Source organism: Malurus melanocephalus, unplaced genomic scaffold, assembly GCF_030028575.1.
Source record: "Malurus melanocephalus ecotype Western Australia unplaced genomic scaffold, MMel_1.1 scaffold_8, whole genome shotgun sequence".
NCBI classification, from domain to species: domain Eukaryota; kingdom Metazoa; phylum Chordata; class Aves; order Passeriformes; family Maluridae; genus Malurus; species Malurus melanocephalus.
In genome coordinates, this window is record NW_026623240.1 from 474,418 (window position 1) to 495,238 (window position 20,821).

The window sequence follows — 20,821 nt, forward strand, 5'->3', positions numbered from 1 at the left end:
TGCCCCGGGCGCTCTGCCCTGCCCGCGGGACACCGGCCTTGCCCCGGGCGCTCTGCCCGGCGGGGCGGCCCCGGCCCGGCGCGGGGGGTGCCCGCCCACCTGGGCGTTGCTGCCCGGGCTGCCGGCTCCGCCTCTTTCCGCTCTCCGCTCCCTTCCACTCCGGGACTGCGGGGAGCCGGGGAAAGGCGGTGCGGACACCATGGCTCGTGTGCTGAGCCGGGACCCGGTGGACATTGAGGTACCCACTCGCCCTGCCGGGACGTGCGGCTGTCGCTAGCGGGGAGGGGACTGTGCCCGGCGGCGGCGCCGCCCGGTAAAGTTTGGCGGCGTTAGGAAGTGCCTCGCCGCTGCCCGCCGGCGGTGCCCGGAGCCTCTTTCCGCCGCCCCGTGCCGTGCCGTGCCGTGCTGACCGGCCGCGGGCAGCCCCAGCACCGGACCCGGGGTGTCCTGGCGCCCGGGCAGCGCAGCCCTCACGAGCAGTGGCAGCCGGGGCAGCGCCGGACGCTCCGCTCCAGCCGTGCCCCTGTCCTCGGCGCGGTGAGCGCGGCCGGCCCGGCCGAGGGGCGTGAGGGGGTGGTGCCCGGCGCCTCCCCTCTCCTCGCCGCCTCCTGTCACTCCCCGGCCAAGTCGAGCGCAGGGTGTGACCGGTGCCCGCTGAGGTCGGGCTCCCGGCTCTGGCCGGGTTCCTGCGGGGCAGGGCTGTTCGGGGGCCGTGACATGATGAGCCCTGGACGGTGTCAAGCTGYGTGGCCGATGGCCTCGGGCTCAGTGTCCCGCAGCTGCCCATGGGCCAGCCGGGACCTCGGCTCATCGCTGTCCCACCATGGGTTCACGGATTGTACCCAGTCTCTCCGGAGCAAAACAACTGCGGGGAGGACTGAGCAGGAAGGGAGGAGTCAGCCTCTGCAGCGGGGGTATTTCTCACGTGTAGCGCTTGAGGTTTTTGCATGACTTCCTTTGCTGCAGGTCATACTGGGTGCTGGGGGTGGGTCCAGCCCTGGCTTGGGAAGGCAGGGCTGAGGTAGAGGGTGACCAAAAGTGGCCAGCAGCACGTGGTGAGCTCCTGCTGATGGTAGCCAGGTTCCACGGCTGGGCTTCACGGTAGCGTTTTGCCACCCTCCACAGGACTTCACAGCTGGCTGTAAACCAGCTATTTATGAAGGGTCTAGGAAAACAAAAGCAATGATAAACCAACTTGTAGTTGATAGTCTGGTTCTAGCCTGACACAACTTTTTGTGGTGGTATACCTCGAAGTGTAAAATGTTAAGTTTAGGGTGGGYTATTGTGGCTCGTTGAGGGCCCAGTCTTAACACACAAATGTGCACAGCAAAAACTTGAACACGCCTCTAGGTCAGTTGAGACTGAAGTTTAGCATTAGTTTTCATATTGAGATTTTGTGTCCAGTCCATTTCCTAGCTGAGTTGCTGCTCAAACCATGACTAATGTCCAGAAATGGTGTCCCAGATACTCTGATAAAACTAAAGCATGGAATGTATGGGGAGAATGAGCTATCACAGAAGTCTTCCTGGYAATTAGGGAGGCATTGTGGTATGAAATCAGCACTGTCTGTCTTTTACCAGCTCAATGTTTTCAGACCAGTGAATCTTGGATTTTTCTTCATTTTTCTATGGCACAGGTTTGATTTTAGTTGTGTAGATTTTTGAGTACTTCCCTCAAATTTTTAATGCAAAATATTTCTTGTATTACATTGTTTTGCGTTTCTAGATATGTATATATAACCCAGATTCAAAGAATAATGGATAGGATCCTGTGTTGATAATAGTATGCACTACTACATGATTAGGAGATGAATTKATGGATTTTGAAGTCTAGTGTCTGCTTTATTGTGAGGTTTCAAACAGAAACTTTGGTCAGTATCTTCCTGTGTTTTTGTTTTCTGCAGTCATTTAAATTAGCAAGAAAATCGACGCAGTCTACTTCTAACCAAATGTATTGTCCTTTCCCCATCTGTTCAAATAAATTTAGACATTGTATGATTTGGCTTCCCAGATGAATATGTCAGTAATTACTGATAATCTAATTGCAGCATTGCAACCCTCGGTGKTTTTTTTTGGTAGGTTGGTTGTTTTTTTTTCTTCCCTGCATCAGACTTAATTWTTTGGGAGAGGAGGGGCAGGTGGAAGTACTGCATTTTCAAAAAGTGAATTTTATCTTTGCCTGTGAAGTAGGGGCAGTGCCTGTTACCTAATACTATCATTGGAGATAGATACTCTCAGTAATTTTTGAGTGGAGGAGTCTATCAAAGTGAGCAGTGGCAGCACAACTTGAATATTTTGGTCACTGTCTTGGCTACAATATAAAAACTGAACCAGTGATTTAATGAAACTTATCTCARTGGTTAGTGTCTGAAATTCAAGTAATAAAAAACTTGACTCAAGTTCATGTAATAAAAAACCTTAACTATGATCTTTGAAGTCTTTGAAATAGTTAAGGCTGRATTAAAAGACATGTCACTGGTTAAAGAAGAGCCAAGAATCTTTGCTAGAAGTAGCAAAAATCACAGCTGGTTCTTCCAGTTATTTTACAAAAACAAAATCCCAGGAAACTGTCCTTGAGGAATCTTGTCTCCCTTGTTTGGCTTAGCCAGCAGCTTCAGTCTCTAGACCTAACTAAAGAAGTAAATAAATTATGTAGGTAGTTGTGTTCTAAAAACCTGCTTCCCAAACTGTGGAAGACCAGGCATGTTGTGATTGACATATATTTTAAATCAGAGCACTCTATTTTATTTTTATAATACTAAAACAAAAGCAACAGCCGAAATACCAAAACAAAACAACTCCCTCCCCCAACTATTGACAACTCCACAAACCCCAAACACTGCCTTTTTTAAAATACAGTCAACTGTCRAAGTTTGCTAATATTCCTTGGATGCAGATAGTCTAAGCAAAAGGAAAGAAAACTTGTTTAAAAATAACTACAAGTGAAAGTACCTACCCTGGATTTATGGTATGAGAACTTGCCTTGGATTTTTTTGTATTATCTCTCTAAGTCTTTACAAAAACTTTTGTAATTTACACTATGAGGGCAGCATTCCCTTTCTAACTCGTAATGTGAAACAGTTAAATGTACATTCAAGCTCCAGAGAGTGTTTACAGATTTCATGTAAATTTCCCAATGATACTCTGGGAAAGTCTTCCATTCTTTTGCCTTCTCTTTTACTTCACCTGATTCCTGACTACCATTGAGTGTAAACTGTATATAATTAGATCCCGCAATCTTCAAGATTCTTCGAAGAGTTAAACTTATCAAATCAAGTCCTTGGAAATTAACAAATTGCAAAACGATTAAATGTTGGCTAGAATCTTGARTGACATTGTTTAGTGTTGTTCTCTGTGTGCAGTGTTTTCCTGACTGCATTCCAGTGTTTCTTTGCAGTCTCTTKTCATTTCACTTGGTGATGTTTGGGTAGTGGGTACTTTCTAGCTYTTTGCCATCCAGACTGCAGCTGCTGAGAAGAGTAGGTCTCCCAGCCTTCCTTATTAGGGTTTTTTTCAGAGCAGKTGCATTGCCACAGCTGTCACGAACCTCAAACATTCACAGGAAATCAAACCATCCCCCTCACAACTTGGTGTGARACAGCATTATCGTTCTTATAGCAGGTAGGCAGAACTGTACTTCCTTCTGAATCATTTGTTGCATATGTTTAAAGGRGAATTGGGTGTTGATGGTTGGGTGATTCCCTGCTGGACCAGCAGCTGTGTATCTAAAATGCTGTCACAGCTGTTTCCACCCCAGCTCTGATGCCTGACTTGTGAGAATAAGATGAAAGGTGTGAGGGGCTAGAGCCATGTTCTGAAATTGCAGGTTGGGAATTGTATGAGAACTATCAGGGTAAATTTGTTTCACTTTCACTTATAATGCAATAAACGTTGTCGCTATAACTGTGTCACGCTTTCTCTTCACAAAGTATAAATGGCTTTTAAATTGCATATTTTTAGTTGAAAAGTTATAAAATTCATCCAAGTAGCTGTGTTTGGTGTTACTTCAGGGTTCAGAGGAATGTTTCTCAAGGGTCAGCCTGTGCTCCTTGGATGCTGAGCTTTGTGAGAACATCAGAGGCTCCAGGAGTTCTTCGATGCTCAGCAGGCACGTGTTGGTTGATTTTAAGTTCCTTCRGCAGCAAGTTGTCTGAAGGCCCTAATGAGTGTGGGATGTGGTTATAGGCTGCTTGAACAGCTCACTGATGGTACAGATATAACAGCACCTGCACTCAAGGGSTGCAGCTGGTTCCAGAGTCAGCCAGGTGAACAGAATTCCTCATGCTCTGCTTTCTCCTGCATGGAGGGGCCACTTGGGAAGTGCTCCTAAGCCTTGAGAAAGCATCATTGTACAAGATGCAAATTCCGTACTGTTTGAAGCAGCAGGTTTGATAGCAGTGGCAGATCTTCATTCCCTGGAATAATATCCTTACTAGCTTTTACCAAGCATGGGCTATGACATCAAGGTRAGCAAGTTTCACTTGTCAGGGTTATTTTTTCTCCCAATGCAAATGGATGAGAACAGTGAAAAAATGCAGGTAGAAAGGTATGTCTGAGAGCTAAGCTTGGTGTGCTCACAGGGAGAAACAGGGCAGAGGTTGAAAAATAAAGAATGCTGTGAAAACCAGGAAACCTCAAGCAAGATAGCAGGGAATTCTACTAGTCAGCATGGCTCACAAAGCTTTTAGGCGAAGGTTATGTGACTAAATAGCTGAAGCTATATTTCTTTGATCTAGGCTAAACTTTTATTTTTAAAACCCCCGGTTATGACAATGTCTCTCTCTGTTGTAGATACCTGTTATTTTTTTGAAGTTCCGTAACGAAGCTTTAATATGTAGAATGTTTTTATGCTACTGCTTTATAGCTTGCTGTGATGATCAGATGGCTGTTTCAGATTGATGGCTGTGTCTTTTTAGGGTCATTTGACAAGCAGTCAGTGAGAAAACTAAACTTCCTGTTTAGCTGTTTTTGCTTAATGAATTTCTCAACCCTTTTCATTGTTTTAGTGTTTTTTTCTTTTTGGTAATAAACTCTTAGCTGAATAGAACAGCAATTATAACATGATTGCTTAGACCTTGTGGAAGATTATAGGCYACAATTATCATGTCTGTCTTAGAGAACTGAACAATGATTTACTCATCAGGTCAAAATTTGATCTGGSAAGTAGAAAGGAAAGTCTTCAGTATGAAATATTTTATCTTTTCATGTTTTATATGCAAATCCTGTTGATGCTCAAGGAATTATGTATGGTCTTGCCTCTACTGCTGATAGTCTGCTAGATTGTGGCAGTCAAGCCCTCCAAAATAATAGTCAGGGAAAATAATCGACTTGTGCTTTTCTTTTTTTCAACTTTTGACTTTTAATGTTAATTATGGGTTAAACTTCTAATTTTTTCCACACCCTTAGAGTTTTACTCTTTTTGTAAGGTCTTCCAAGTAAGAACTGCTATTCCTGCCCTTCTTGTGGTTGAGACTTAGTAGTCACTGCAGTTAGCAACTTTGCAAACAAGAAGGAACTGGAATTAATTTTCTTTTAGTTAGATAAAGGAATYTCATGATGATTTTATGTTGTAGACTAAACTTGAATTTTATTCTTTCCTTTGCTTAGTGTCACATCTTTTAAAAAAGTACAAGTGCRCAGGAAGCTGAAATCCATGAGGCAGGGTTTTGCCAATCAGCTGTGACCAGAGGGCAGCACTGCAGGGCGGGCATTTGAGATGCATTCCAAGGGGTGCAGTTTTAGCATCAGGGCAGGACTGCCCAGTTTTCAGTGCAGCCCAGAGAGGTGTGGCTGTAGCTGATGGACTTGGATCTGCTCGGACCCAAGATTGCTTGGCCCTCACCATCCTACTGGCCATTGTACATGCGTGGCSTGGTTCGTGCTACCCAAAGACACAACCTGCTGCTYTTCAAATTAACACTTTGAAAAATTYTACRTCTGTCTTATCCTATACCATTTTGCTAGTGTCAGTGAAATGACCCAGGGAACASAAAAGTAACTGTTGTTACTCTGAGTTGGGAACATGCCTCTAGTTAAAATATTGAGAAAAGCTGAAATTTGTGGTGGCTGCAGACAAACTGGATTGAATATGTCCTGTTTGTTCTGGCTATGCTAACCCTTTGACAGCACCGAGTTCAAATCAAAAACTGCTTTCTCTCCCTCCCTGGTTGCCTGGCAACCTCCCTCCTCTTATTAGCATATGATTTCTATTCCTTTTTTTATTTCATCAGTACAGTGTTACACGCTCTGCTCCCTGCCTTGTGCTGTCGCCTTTGAGAAGAGCAGGATTTGTGCCTTTATATGAGACTTCGGCAAGTATGTGATTTGGCAAAGAAATCAAACATTTGGGATTAGGAACCTTTGGCCATAAATGCCTTATCAGAAGCTCAGAGGGTGGTGTTTGTGTGGGCATGTTTTTCAAAGTCTTTTCATTTTCATTTGCTGTCATTTTTATACTAAGGGCAGAATTCTTGCAAATCAGCACAGCGTAAATCTCTGGCATCTCTGCATGTGCAGAACATCAGTTTTTGAAACGTGCCAACAGAGATTGGCTACACAGATCTTGGGGGGCATTTTGTCCTCTTGATCTGTATGCAGTTCGATAATGCAATATGCAATGCCATAATTCAAAACAAATTTAAAAAAAAGTCATGTATATCCAGGTCAAATTGTGATCGGGGAAGAAAGCAGCTAAAGAAGTAAGTAGAAGAATTGAGCTAAATTCTCGGTTTCTCTTCTGATAATAATGCTTTTAAGAAACAAGAACGTTTTACCTTTTTTACCTTTAAATTGGCCAGATATATTCTTTTATGAAATAACAGGTGACTCAAACTCTGTCTGTAGTTTAAATTGCCATTTTTCTGCTCATAGACTCTTAAAACGATAATAAATACCCCATTTTTTTTGCTGTTGCATGTGGCAAAGAGCGTAGGATTCAAGTAGGATTAGAAAAAAACAACACTAACAACAAAAAGTAGAAGACACAGAAGTGAGGAGGAAATGACGAAGCAAGTAAGTTTGAGGACTATTTYGATCAAGATATGTAAGATAGTTTTAATATTTTTGAAATCATAAATCACAAATGAAATAACCAACTTTTTCAACATCCTTATTTTCTTACCCTGTGGTCTGAGTTTGACAATTTCCCATCTTTCCTCTGTCAAAATAGTTAGACCTTCTGTGAAGTATCTGTACTCTTACCATGGTCATAAATGCCTCCCTAAGCAAATGTGGAATTTTCAGTGTTTCTAGCCTTGCAGAGATTTCACCATTTGAATTAAGAGTAAGCCCACCTATTAAACTATTTTGTTTTTAATAATGCTTCCAGTATTTAAGGTATAATTTCAGAAAGCATTATTAGTTTGATAAATATTAATGTATGTGATGTTGGTATTTAATTTGTAGATTTAAAGTGATAAACACAATGAAGTCCTTGAAATGCCAAACCTTTCATCTCTGCTCAAGCCAAGGTTCAATTTTATTTCCAGTATGACATTTGCTGCCTGAAGTGTTACAAGTGACTTGACCTTAAAATTACGTTTATTTTAGTTCATTGAAATGGTTGGCCTTTCCAGTTCAACTTGACACCAACAGTGCAAATGGGAGAAGGCAGACATGCTTGCCTGTGACTTATTTGGAAGCAAATTAAAATGGTATCTAGGTGATGAATCTAAATATTTCCATTTAGATGGGATGGTACTCATCAGTTAAAGGCAATCATGGCACTTTCTGACATTTTAATTTCAGGTTCAAAAACAATTATACATGTAGTTAAGGAGCAAAGTGTCCAGGCAGCCAACCCGTCTGATTTACATGTCTTGTGGGGATGTGTGGGGTTTTTTCATGGATGCACCTGTGCAAACCACTGTGAGACTGTACAAAGTAGAAAACATTGARAGTTTGATGGTAGTTAATATGTTCTTCCTAAGGACCCTCTTCTTTCAAATATTAGTTACACAGTCAATGTCATTAGATGTATGTTTATCATGGAGACTGGACTCTGTGCATTTTCAGAGAGGGTGTTGTGGTACCTAGTTTATTTATTAATATATTGCTGCACACTTACCTTGCTGCTTTTGTTAACTGTGCTCTGAGAGGCCTTATTTAAATTTAAACTTCAGGTGGAATGTACTGTCTTGGCTGGGGTTTTCTCAGTCAACAAGATATTTGGCCAATGTGGAGGGAATGAATCCGGCTGCTGGGTAGGAGATGCATATTTCCTAAGACTGGGATGTTTTGTTGTGTTGGGCACTCTGCACAGGGCTGTCTACCCAGCCTTGAGAGTGGTCCTCCTACTGCCCAATTGCATCTCTGTCAGTCGATTGAGGGATGAGAAGATGGTTCTCTAAAGGGAGCCCTTTGCAATCTTGAGATGAAAGGGCAGAAGGCAGGACATGCTTCTGAGTGAGGAAAAAAATGCTGATAAATATGTGGAGTGATCTAGGGGGAAGGAGAAATAAAATATGCACTACAAGCAAGCTCTTGCTGATTTTAATAATCACAGCATTTTCTTGTACAGCCATTGCACTGTTAGCATCTATACTAGCATCGTGCTCATTATAAAATGCTTGGGTTTTCCTTGATTGTGAAGGGCATTCTATGAAACCCAACTCTATTCTGCTCTTAAGAATAAGCTGRCCACCCTTCCATCCAGGCATGTCTAGCATCCATGCAAAACTCCAGAATTCATTTGTGAAAGTAGGTAGAAGTGTTAGAATAGGTTATTAAAAATGTAGACCCATAATGGGAGAAAAGAAGATTGGAAGTATAAAGAGAGGTTTTACACCTGGAAGTTATTATAGTTATTTAGATTGAGCGAGAATAATAACCAATTGTTTTCTAAGATGTATGACACATTTATGAAAAACCTTGAAGGATAAATGGATCTTTTTAGTATGCTACTTCCACAAAGGACTCTATGAATAAAATAATAGTGAGAGAACTCTCAGTGGATGCTGAATACTGCTAATTGATGAAATTATTACTTATTACACTGCATCTGAACTCTGCTTAGAAACACTATTTTCAGTATGATTTTTTGAAAATGACAGCTGAAATGTAAGAGGCTTTGTATTGAAAGTGAATAGTGATAATTTCTTGATATCTTTGAAATGAAGGATATTTCAATGACAGTTAAAACTGAAAAAAGTGGTTTTTCTTAAGTGCACAGATCATRGACTATGACTATGAAAATAAAATAAACTTTTCTGAAATCAATAAAGTAGACTTAATGTGGATTTATGAGACATTTTAAAAATAACTTCAAGCGTTCTATTTATAATAAAACACTCAATTATTTATGTCAGCAGTTTTCATATTATGTCGCATTTTAAGGTTAAAAATTAGGTTTGTGAGAGGGTGTAGCCATCACATTAAGGAAAACTCTTAATTCTAAATTAAATCAGTATTGAAGAATACTGTTGATTTACCATTCTGGGCAAAAAAGTGGGAATGAGTACCAGATTTTCCTTGGTTTTGTATCGGTGCARTTAGAGCCTGCGGTTCTTCTTGGTGTGCCTGGTTAGGTCTGTGTACTAAYTCTCATGGATTGTTACCAGTAATTGGTGTGAGCATCTGCATCCAAAATACCATGTGTAGTGTAGTGTAATATTTYGGAATATAATTACAGGTGAATATGAGATCTGATTTTAGCCKTAACAAATTTGTTCATCTGTGCTAAAATGAACTTCTCTGTTAATCTCAACAAGCTTAAGAATCAGAGGGACAAAGTAGGCTTGTGCAAATTCATACACACACCTGYGTGTGGACATGTGTGTTTGCTACAAGAACACGAGATGGGAGATTARACGTGGTTGCCAGACTCATTCTGCTTCCATTTTAAAGCTGTGTTTGATATTGCCCTTTTTTCAGTTCCAATTGAAAATGCAAAATTTGAAAGATTTTTAGTAAGCACCAACATCGCTTTTCAAAACAGATGGAAGTGAGAAACTGACAAAAGAGTTGGGAGAAAAAAAAAAAGGAAATAAGATAACCACAACAAGAAGCTGTTCTAGAATGCTGGTGATGAAATGTAGAAATAAAATGAATACAGAACAGAAAAAATGAAAGTATTGTCTCTTCTCAAAATATCTATAGTCTGAGTAAAGGTGTCAGTAGTCAACAGTAGCCAATACTATGCTGAAGAGCCAGTACTCTTCTGTTGGAGTAGGGTATGATAAGAAATAATTTCTGGAAGACAATAGAATAAGAGCTGCTTCTGAAGTAAAGTTGAATAGCTTGCATGCTGCTAAATCTTGGCACCAGGTGAGGAGATAAGATGGATTGATTTAGGAACCACGAGAAGTATTAGCACAAAAGCAAAGTTAGATAATTTTAAACTCCCAGTATAATGTTCTTTGTGCACTTAATCAATAAGCCCTTAGTGAAAAATATGTAAGAAGTCTTGAGAGTTGGGCTAAAAATGTTTCAGTGTTGGAGCAGCGTTTGTGCCATGTTTGTGCTCTGATTTACTTTTATAATATTAGCTGAACAGCGAATCTGTTCAACTAACACAGAAAAGATATGGATGTTCTAGAGGGAGTCCGGAAAAGAGCCAGAGAAATGATCAGAGGGCTTCAGTTCCTCTCGTCTGAAGACAGTCTGAGAGAATTGGGGTTGATCAGAAGAGAAGGCTCAGGAGAGACCTTAGAGCAGATTTCTGGTACCTAAAGGAGGCCTACAAGAAAACTGGAGAGGGACTTTTTTTTTTTTTTTTCTCTTTTTTTTTTTTTTTAACAAGGACATGTAGTGGTAGGACAAGAGGGATTGGCTTTAAACTGAAAGGAAGTGGGTTTATCTTAGATGTTTGGAAGAAATTCTATACTGTGAGTGGGTGAGACACTGGAGCAGATTGCCCAGAGGAGCTGTGGATGCCTCATTCCTGGCAGTGTTCAAGGCCAGGCTGGATGGAGCTTGAGCAACCTGGTCTAGTAGAAGATGTCCCTGCCCATAGGAGGGGCACTGGAATTAGATGAGCTTCAAGATCCCTTCCAACCTAAACCATTCTATGAGGTGAAGACTAAATCCACATTGCTTATGAGGCACAGAAATGCGGGACAATGGTACTTACAGAAGAGTTACCTGGGTACTTTTTCTTTGCGTTGTTTCTAAACAATGTTACTTCTGTCTAGCTTTTTCTGTTGCTCTGCAGTTATGTGCTTCTGCTTGCAAAGAAAGGGATGCAGTTGTCTTGAGAAAAAATGGTTTTAAAATATTTTCATCYTAAGTGAATGATAGCTTTTTGGTCATGTATGTTGAAAGAGAACTTTCACCTGCAGCAAGATGGGAATTTTATTTTTTCAAAAGGCCAATACTTCGATTTTGATGCAGCTTAAAATCCATAGCCTTAGAATCATTACGTTTCTAGGAGAGTTACTTCACTATAATCTTAGARAACATTATGAATGATAGAAATAGTATTCTGTTTTCAGAGATTTCACAGCAGARATTCAATTCTGCTTAATAACTAAAAGAATTGAAAAATAATGCTACTAGATGCAACACTCTTTATAAAGTGTTTAAAAGTAAGTTTTCTCTATRAGCATGGGACAAAGTATAATAGATCAGAATCCAAATGTTTGCTGGCATGTTTCTAGATTGGGCAGCCTTATCTCATTATTTTATTTTTTAAGAGTATTGCCTCTGCCTCCATCCCACACATTCATCAGTATTTAATGTCAATAAGATTTGAAAATCAAAATTGTAAGAGTGAAGAACTCCAAGGGTTTTTTTATATTTCATATTATCCACGTGTGTTCCACAGTCCTCTATAATATGTGATTCCCTATATACTTACAGAATGTGGTGTTTCTTTGCTTAAAGGTGTCAATTTCACTGTGTGCTTTTGCTAAAGAAGACAATGACATTTTAAAACAAAAAGGAGAAACTGGCAACAGTTTCCTCTTGCCTTACTTGCATGGGCTGTCGGTTTTTTTTGCTTGAGAATTAGCTGTGGGTTTGTTCTTTTTCAATTATCAGACACTTAGTAATACTTTAAAATACAACTCCACACATCAAAACCTTACTGTTTGAAGGATGCAGTTAACAAATCCTTCACATTTCCATTTTATTTCTGCATGTTAATTTTTATTTTTTTTTAATTAGGATGCTCTGGTGTGCACACAAAGTTAGTAAAAAATCAGTAGTCTTAATTGTCAGTTTTGCATTTTACCATTGTATTAAACAGTTGCTGGTGAAATTTCTGTAGACGTTTGCACACTAGTTGCAAAAAGGTAGGTTTACTTGTTACTTCTTCATGTCGSAACAGATTTAGAAACTCAGTACTGATAGATAGTTGGCATGTTCTTGGAACAAGTACAAATGTTCACATTTGTTTCAAGCACTGAATGTACTAGATSGTTTGGATGTATATTGTTACCCTCATCCTTTCATTTCAAGTTCATTTATTGGATTTTGAAAATCACCTTTTAACAACGTTTTCAGAACATTGCTTTGCTCAGCTAAAATTAGTTCTGCTGATTTTGCCAATGATTAAACTTAAACGGTATTAACTTTGCTAATTTCTCTCCAATGATCAAAAGCTAGTAGAGCATTCACTTTAACACAGGTGTCTCTAATCCAAATTTGCTTAAGCAAATACAATCGAGGGTCCAGTTCACAGGTTCAGTTATGGGGATACAATGGCCTTTTTTTTGGTTCTGACAAAGTTCATTTTCAAAGGCAACTGAGCTTGCTTTGTCTTGTGAWCTGTTTGCCTTGTAGAAAAATACAAGTGACACATGTAAATGTATGTGTGTGATCCTTGCAATAAAGACTGAGTGAGCAGTTACCAATAACATGTGTATTCCTCACGCAACAGAGGAATTTAASGTGCAAGCATTTGAGACGTAGATCAGTTTTATACTGAGGAAACCAAAAWGTTGTGATATACCTGTGATGCAAGCCTAATATTTTTCTGAAGCTTCAAGTTTTGATTTGTAAAGAAGAAAGATGTTTTTTTGGGTCTAGTGGGTATCACAGACTGGAGGGCAGGTATGGGCTTACTTCTAAAGTGACAGCAGTCGTGAGGCTAAGAATCAAGGCTGTGACATGAGTTGCTCTTTTTGCACTTAGCCAATTGGTTGGATGATTAAAGATTGTCCAGTTAGAAAGAAAGATTATTAAAGTGTTAACTGTATGTGTAGGAGGATAGCTGCACAAAATTTTAAAATTTTCTACCTTTAAAGGCTGTAAATTAAGTAATGTTTTATTCAACCAAATGAATACATATAGTGAATTCAATGCTGAGTAAATTAACCAGAACTGTGCTCAGCTACATCTTCTCTGAATTTGCTCTGCAGGGGCCAAGATTTTTGTATGTGGTGTTTTGTTTATAGTGTGAAAACATGTCTTATCACAGAGTAGGGTGTCCYTGGAGAAGCCTCAGAACTGATCTTGTGGTGTGGTGAAGTTTGAGCCTGCTTTAGGGTATATGATTTTGATGAATATATGCTTCTGTTAAATGCATGAGTAATTCACTGGTGGGGTACTACTTGGATACTTAAGTAAAGCCCAGAGGGTGAGCATTTGCTTTTATTTTCTCCCTAAGGGTCAAGGTGCTTCTGCAGAGATGAGTTGTGTCAAGGAGGTAGCATGCAGTGTTTCCAGAGCGTAATTTACCACCCAGAGCTCTTYCCACAGAGGAGAGTGGTTGGTATCTATGGGAAGCATAAACACTTYTTGGGTTTCATTTTAATAAACCTTTTAGAATTTACAGTCATACCTAGCACAAACGCATTGCTGAGTTAGAGAAATCAAGCTCTAAATCTGACAGTTAAGGTAACAGCAAGATTATGTAAACCATGTTTGGGGTTGTGTAATTTTGCTACTTTGTTAATGTGTAATGCATTAACTTYGTTTATGTAACAGAAAGTGCATGAGGTATAACACACTTTTGTTAACATAGACMTATTCATAACTAGGACTTTCCCGACTTTTGTGGGAGTGATTTAGAGAGCTGCTCATTTTGTTAAGACACAGTATTTACATATTGCAGGGAAATCTGTGGACCAAGAAAATTGGTAGTGGTAAAACTGAAAATCCCACTCTCTAAGTAGCTAGTAGTGGATCTAGGACTACACCTGTAGGATACTGGGATGCTGTGAGGGTGTCACGGGGTAAATTGTCTTTCTCAAAATACTAGAGGCTATGCAAGGAGTGGAAGAAACCAGAAAAGTGTTTCTTCTCCTGTCAGCAGTTWGTCTCAGGGAAATCCGTAGCTATGAAGAAATATAAAGATACAGTGTTTAAGAGCTGGCAGTGTCCAGGTAACATATGCTTATCACTAGWTCATCCATTGGCCTTAATTCTTGTGCTTTTTTGAAACTATGAGCTTGTGTGGCTTGAAGAAGAAATTTGTCTTGTGATTAAAAGTTGRATCTTTGTCCAGCTGCGTTTGAGCTCCCCCTGCCCATATGCACACCAGGTTTCAGGGTCAGTCCCTTGAGCACRTTGGCTTCTCCATCCCTGTCTCACAGGGGCTGCAGTGCTTCTGCTCTTCTGGCACTGGTTCATGGGCTGGTTGTCTCTTCAAAGCAGTGGAGCCCCATCTTCCAACTCGCTGGACCTTGGGTCCTGGTTTGTAGATATCATAATGGTGTAAAGGGCCGGTTTTCAGGCATGGACAGGGGCCACCTGGAGAATTTATTGTTACTAAAGGAAGTGAGAGGGTCACATGGTGATATTTTGGAATAAAATATGTTCACAGTCAGCTTGTGACTTTGCTCACGTGTGCATCTGTTTGTCTCGGTAACACAAAACGTATCTAGTAATATACAAAAATCATTCCTTGGGCATTTCCCTTGGATTTTCCAAAGGCTGACCACATTCTTGCCTTGACTGACATTTGTGCTCATTTTGCATTTCATCAAGCTTTCTCAGGCCCTCGCTGCCTCACAATTAAACCAGGCCTGAACTACTGTGAAAGCACAGTCTTTTCACCTTTTTGAAATTTTTGCATGAATTCCTAAGATACATGATCAACCAGGTTACATAAATYGTTTGTAAAGGTTCTCATCAGTTCTGATCTTCAGTAAGGAAATACACGTTTGACACAAGTATAACAATAATATCAAATGCAATAGTATTTGACACATTGGACACAATTTATGAGCTATTTTGTCATAAATAAGCAGGTGGGAGATATCCACAACATTGTCCTATGTTCTTTCAATAATAGAAAATAACACAGAGCTAGCTTTGGGAAGACATGATACCATAGATACTTATTTTTTGAAAACTTGTGTTTRTCTTCTAGTGTTACAAACTCTTCTGTGACTTGAACTTACTCTTGCTGATTTGGTAGTGAACATTTCATGTGTAATGGGAACTTTACATGGTGTGTAAAGTCCTACATATGTCAGTGCTTTATGCAGCTTTCCAAGAAGTGCGGTGGATGTGAGAAGTAAAATATGAATTAGGCAACTCAAATAAGTTATAATAGGTTTTCATGCCTYGGTCATCTTCTTCACTGACACAATTTTTCAACATGGTTCTTTATTGTGGGTCATTTAACCTCATGTAAACAAATACTTTTGAGTTCTATGGCCTTTCACTGAAAAACAATTATAAAATTAGTTTCATATTCAGATATACTAGAAAATGTTAGTGGAAAAACCCCAGGTATTTGTTTCTGTCAGTGAATTAACACTTGCATAGCTTTGGAATTAATTGTTTAGTATGCTCATTTCTCTTAGAAAAAATAAATATGTTCTCATTGTGTTCACTTGGTGAACATATGTATCTCACAATACATTTAATGTTACTTGCTGTGAGGGAGATTACAACTCTTTTAAAGGAAATTGGGTAGATTAATGGAATGGGGTGGGTTAAATTGCTCTCCGCATGCTTTCCCTAGCATGCTTAGCCTACTCCCGAATTTTAATTGATGTATATAAAAGTGTTTAGCTGAAGAGGCTCTGTGAAGCAACTGGAGTAAATCAGGATATAACCTGTGTATTGCAGGGAAATGTGCTGAATGCTGAAACAAAGAGACTGACACATGGGACCATGTTTTATGCCCACAATCACAGTCTGCATGTTAACTGTAGCATTTTCTGCAGCTTCACTGTGACCRTACACGTACTGATCTGTGGTGACTTTCAGCAGGTGTTTTGGGGCTGTTCATGAGAAACTTCCCCAGCAAGCTACAGGAAGTGGACAGAATCCATGAAACAAGCAAATTTTACTTTGTCTTTTTAAGAAGCTTACACAGTTTTAATATCACAACCTTTGAGAGAGCCTGAGGATAGGTCTTTCTGTTCCTTATTCTGGTTTTGATTGAACAGTAACAAAGGTGAGGATTACAAAGGACTAAGTTCTCTTGGTGCAACTCAGTGGTTTCAGTAGCAGGCTTTCCAGAAGAGTAATCTGTAACTATTTAATCTTTTCCAAATTTATTGTTTTGAATGAGAGGTAAAGTCCACATAAGCAGAACAGCTTGCTGAGGTTGTTACTTTAGGGGAGGAAAAAAAAAGCCAAAGATTTCACAACATAGTGCTTGAAAGAAAAGCTTCCAGTTTGAATTAGTGTCATATAATTTACAAAGACACTGCTAGACTTGCGTGACTTTTTGATGACTGTCTTGAAGTTACGGTGGTCCCACCTATGATTTAAACTGTACTTTTTTTCTTAACAATGTCCGATCTTTGCCTGCCCCGCCGTCCCCACTGTCTTTGGAGCATTCCCAATGAGCACAGTTCTTCTATAACTTTATTTTGCTGAAGATGCATTTAATTAAGAATCATATTAAATTGRAATAGTTTCTTCTGATTTCAGGAAAAGAGTGGCTTTATGAGATGAGAATAAAAAGTGTGTAACACTTTTAATGAAATTAAAAGCAAAATTAAATGTCTTTAGAAATTTATGTTGTGTCACTGCAGAGTATGTGCCAAACCTCTCTTGATTTACCTGAAAGTGCTGTATCAGACAGGACTCCCAACTGGAGAGTGCATCCTATCCTGGATGACTGCTTTGAAATCACTTACTTGGAGTAATATTAATTCAAATTCCTGATAAATTACTCACTGTGATATAACATGCTGTTTTAAAACTTTTACAGCCTTTTCATTAATAGATGATAGTGAAAATTAGAGCTAGTATTTTGTGTGTAGACTTCTTAATCATACCATTTAAAATTGAAGCTAAGCAATAAACATCTAATGAATAGCTTATGGTAAGTTTAATCTCAGAAGTTATGTTGCTGTTGGCACAGATCAACATAACCATCTATCACTAAATTCTCAAAATTTAAAAACTATGACTTATATACGCTAGTCATTCTCAATATATATTACGCATGAGTAGTTTATTGCATTTTTAAGATACTTGCAACCTAAATCAATATCTATTAGATGTAACAAATATGTTCCTTTCTAGAACAGGATGTATTCAGAAATTGAACCATTCTTCTATATTTTGTAGCTCATTATAATTGTTGTCTTTTAAAAGACCTTAAAGAAGTCATTGTCATGGGTTATTATTAAAGGAATTCCTTAAGGTAATTATATTTGGGGGAGTCATCTGCAAAATATATTTGAGTTGCATTCCACRGAGACAGGCCACTTGGCTTTTTTCCCAATGTGAAGTTTTCAAATTAATCTATGGAAACAGTGAAAGAAAGTATAATGCTTTGGTGGTGCCCATAATCATCAGTGCTGTGCAAAGCTGCAAGTTTAACTCGCCAGTGCGTGTTGTGCTTCTGTGCCACAAGTCACCAGCTCAGCATGGGCTGAATTCACTTCCATGTCCTTACTCACAGCCCCACTCTTTCTTCATCAGAATACCTCAACAGATTTCTACAGAAATACAGCATCCTTATGATCTGATTTGCAGCCATTAATGATAATGGATTGATACCTACTATTAATGAAAYAAATGGGGTAATTTATGTAAAACTGTAAAGAGATAATTCATAGGTTCTGCATTACTATACAAGTAGCATCTTAATGTGAAATCCAAAGTTTGTAGTACTTTGAAAAAGGATGTATTATGCACCCGCATCCTCTGTTGGGGAACTTGAGTCTTGCCCTTTCAGCATCTGGGGAGATCAAACAACAGCTCATCTGACAAGAATGAGAATTAATGTAGCAGAATAAGCATGGGATTCAGACAAGCAAGATTGCAGACACCCAAATAACTCCCCTCACCAATGAACTCTCCCCTGCTCAGATGACCAATGTATCTGAGAGACTGGAGATCTCAGGTTTCCTTTCTTGCATGTCCAGGGGCTTTATTTTTGTCTAGTTGTGTGTATTCATTGTTATTTGCAATACTCACTCTAGAACTTTCTTATCAGTAATTTTCCATTTACTGGCTGACCTATCTGAATTTATTTGCYAAATTTACTAAATGTCCGACTAGCCCTAAGCTGTGAAAAGCAAACCAGGGAACTGAAATGAATAGGAAGAAAACACCCTCACTAATTTAATTTCTGACAGTTCAACTGACCCAAGAGCATTTACATTATTTTCCCATTTAAGCAGTTAACTTCCAAGTTGCTCTTAAACACCAGGGACCTCTAGCTAGAGTAGCCACTTTGGTCAGCAAGCTGAGATTTAGACAGGTAGTATATTATTTAGGTAGTGGGAATAAAAGCAATTTTTATATTGTATATGTGATTTAGTATTTTCTGTGCCAGTTTTATTTCAGATTTAATTCTGGGACATGCTGTGCTACGTAGTCCTTTTGGATTTCTGCAACTGTTGCGCTTGGAGCCATGCTCCTGCTGCAGAATTCCAACAGGAGCAAACATATGGGGATTCTTCCGTCCTTGGCTTGCCCCACCATTTGTTCCATGTTTTAAACCAACTGGTGCTGTACCCAGTGGAGTACATCTGTTACAGTTTATTGCTAGAAATTTGCAATTCATTTCAGTTTGCTAAAATAATTATAATATTCATGGCCAAGCATTAGGCAATTACAAAAGAGAGTAGACAAAATTTTGTTCAAGTTTGTATGTGATTCAGAAACTACTGCCCAGCCTGGGTGATTTGGGCACTCAACAGTCAAATAATGCTTTGACAGTTGACTCTGATCATCCTGAGAAATTCAAGTATCCACTGAGATATTCCTTATGTGGATGTCCCTGCTCTGTTTTAATTAAGGGCAAAATTGGCATAAGCCACCAGTGAAYGCATTTTGTTGCCACATCTTGCCTGAGGTACTCATCTGGGAACACCCTGAACTGGAGCAGAGTCTTTACTGCTGGAATTGCAGAGGCACATCCAATAACACTCTCTAACTCATTCTGGAAGTCAGCAGCATGTAGGCTGCTAAATASTTTATATGTTTTTGAATGTTGTACCCCGCTATTTGTCTCTTTGTGCTTCAGGCAAGCTGGGAGTTACTGTGTTGGGCTATGTTGTTTGCAGGTAGAATWTTTGAATAGGTGAGGTTTCTGTCTTCTGGGAAGATTGAATTACCAGTCAGTTCAGAGTAAAGCATTAAATAGTTGAATAAAAAGTGACTCCTTCACATTTAAAATAAAAAGTCCCCATAATCAGCACAATAAAATCTTAATACAAGAGATGACTGTTTCATCATTATCACGTTCTGAGGCAGACTTTTAAATCAGGAAGAATCACAATATAATATTCATAACCCCATCTCACTCATCATGTTTCTGTAAGTCAGTCTCGCACATCTTTGACATATAGTAGCAGAATAAACACACACTACTCACCACAGAGGAGATATGTRGTGCTAAACAAGGGTTTTTAAAGGTAAATTTGCAAACCAATTCCAGAAGTTACAACCAACAATATGCCTGTTTTGGTTCTCCATCACAGACCTGAGTCTGGATCTGTCTCTTGCATGCTTTTCACACTCATTCCTTGAATTAAATGAGGTCACTTTTGCTTTAGAAATCTGTCACTTGCCTGATTTAAAAAAGCGTTTGGGTTCCAAAAATCAGATTTAATTTGTGGAGTTACGCTAGGATAGTGAAAGGCATTGGAAACTTCATTCTGTCTGTGTTGTCAGACCACCACTATGACTTAAAAGTGTGGCTATATTCCTGACACTTATTTATGTTCTTGCACATAAAAGCATTTTAAGATAAGTGAGTTAACTCATCAACTCACTAGGTTTAGAAGCAGATTAATATGAAGGGGAAGTTGGAGTTTATATTGAACTGAGGAAACATTCAGAAATAACCCAGACTTGTAAAAATTGTTTTGCTTGTTTTGCTCTATGAGTTTTACTTGGAGTGATATAATGAAGCAGAATGATGTGTTTCTCTATGCTGTACATAAAAAAAAACAAGCTGGGAATGGGAATGGTTATTAAGGCTAGTAAATATAATTTTGTTTTCTAATAATCCTAGAAATGTCTTTAAATATTCATAATCTAAATGGTGTGGATAGGAGAAATCTRAACAAATTAGTATGGAGTTGGGCTATAAAGTTGAATAATTGCATTTTGGTTTTACATGGCACTATGAATAAGTGTGATCTAAGCAGCTTTGAATCTTCATGGAAATTTTATCTMTATTYTAATAACTTCTRTTCTCTTTCTGCAGAACATTCTGGCTTTAAATCCYCGAAAACAAACACATGCAACTCTTCACTCAACTGCAGCAAAGAAACAGGTCAAGAAGCAATGGAAAAGGAATTCTGACAAAAACTGTTCAGTGAGTACCTGTTTATCTTTGCATCTGGAACGATTATTGAGGCTGAAATCACAGCTGTGTGAGAAATAAATTCCGAGTTTCTGGTGGTGTTCGCTAGCCACATTTGGCTTCTAGTTTGTTCCTGTAGATACAAGGTTGCTTTGTTGAGCTTTGAGCTTCCGTATAAACTTTGATGAGCTGTTTACTTTTCAGAACC

General features: G+C 39.2%; 1 protein-coding gene across 1 annotated transcript in view; it reads left to right on the forward strand.

Moving 5' to 3' along the window:
• The first annotated feature begins 125 nt into the window (after nucleotides 1-125).
• DPYD (dihydropyrimidine dehydrogenase) overlaps nucleotides 126-20,821 on the forward strand; it is a 326,068-nt gene continuing 305,372 nt past the window's right edge. The window contains exons 1-2 of the mRNA XM_057373372.1: nucleotides 126-238; nucleotides 20,515-20,625. Of these exons, the coding sequence (XP_057229355.1) occupies nucleotides 200-238; nucleotides 20,515-20,625 (150 nt within the window). The 5' untranslated portion in view covers nucleotides 126-199. The remainder of the gene's footprint in view (nucleotides 239-20,514; nucleotides 20,626-20,821) is intronic.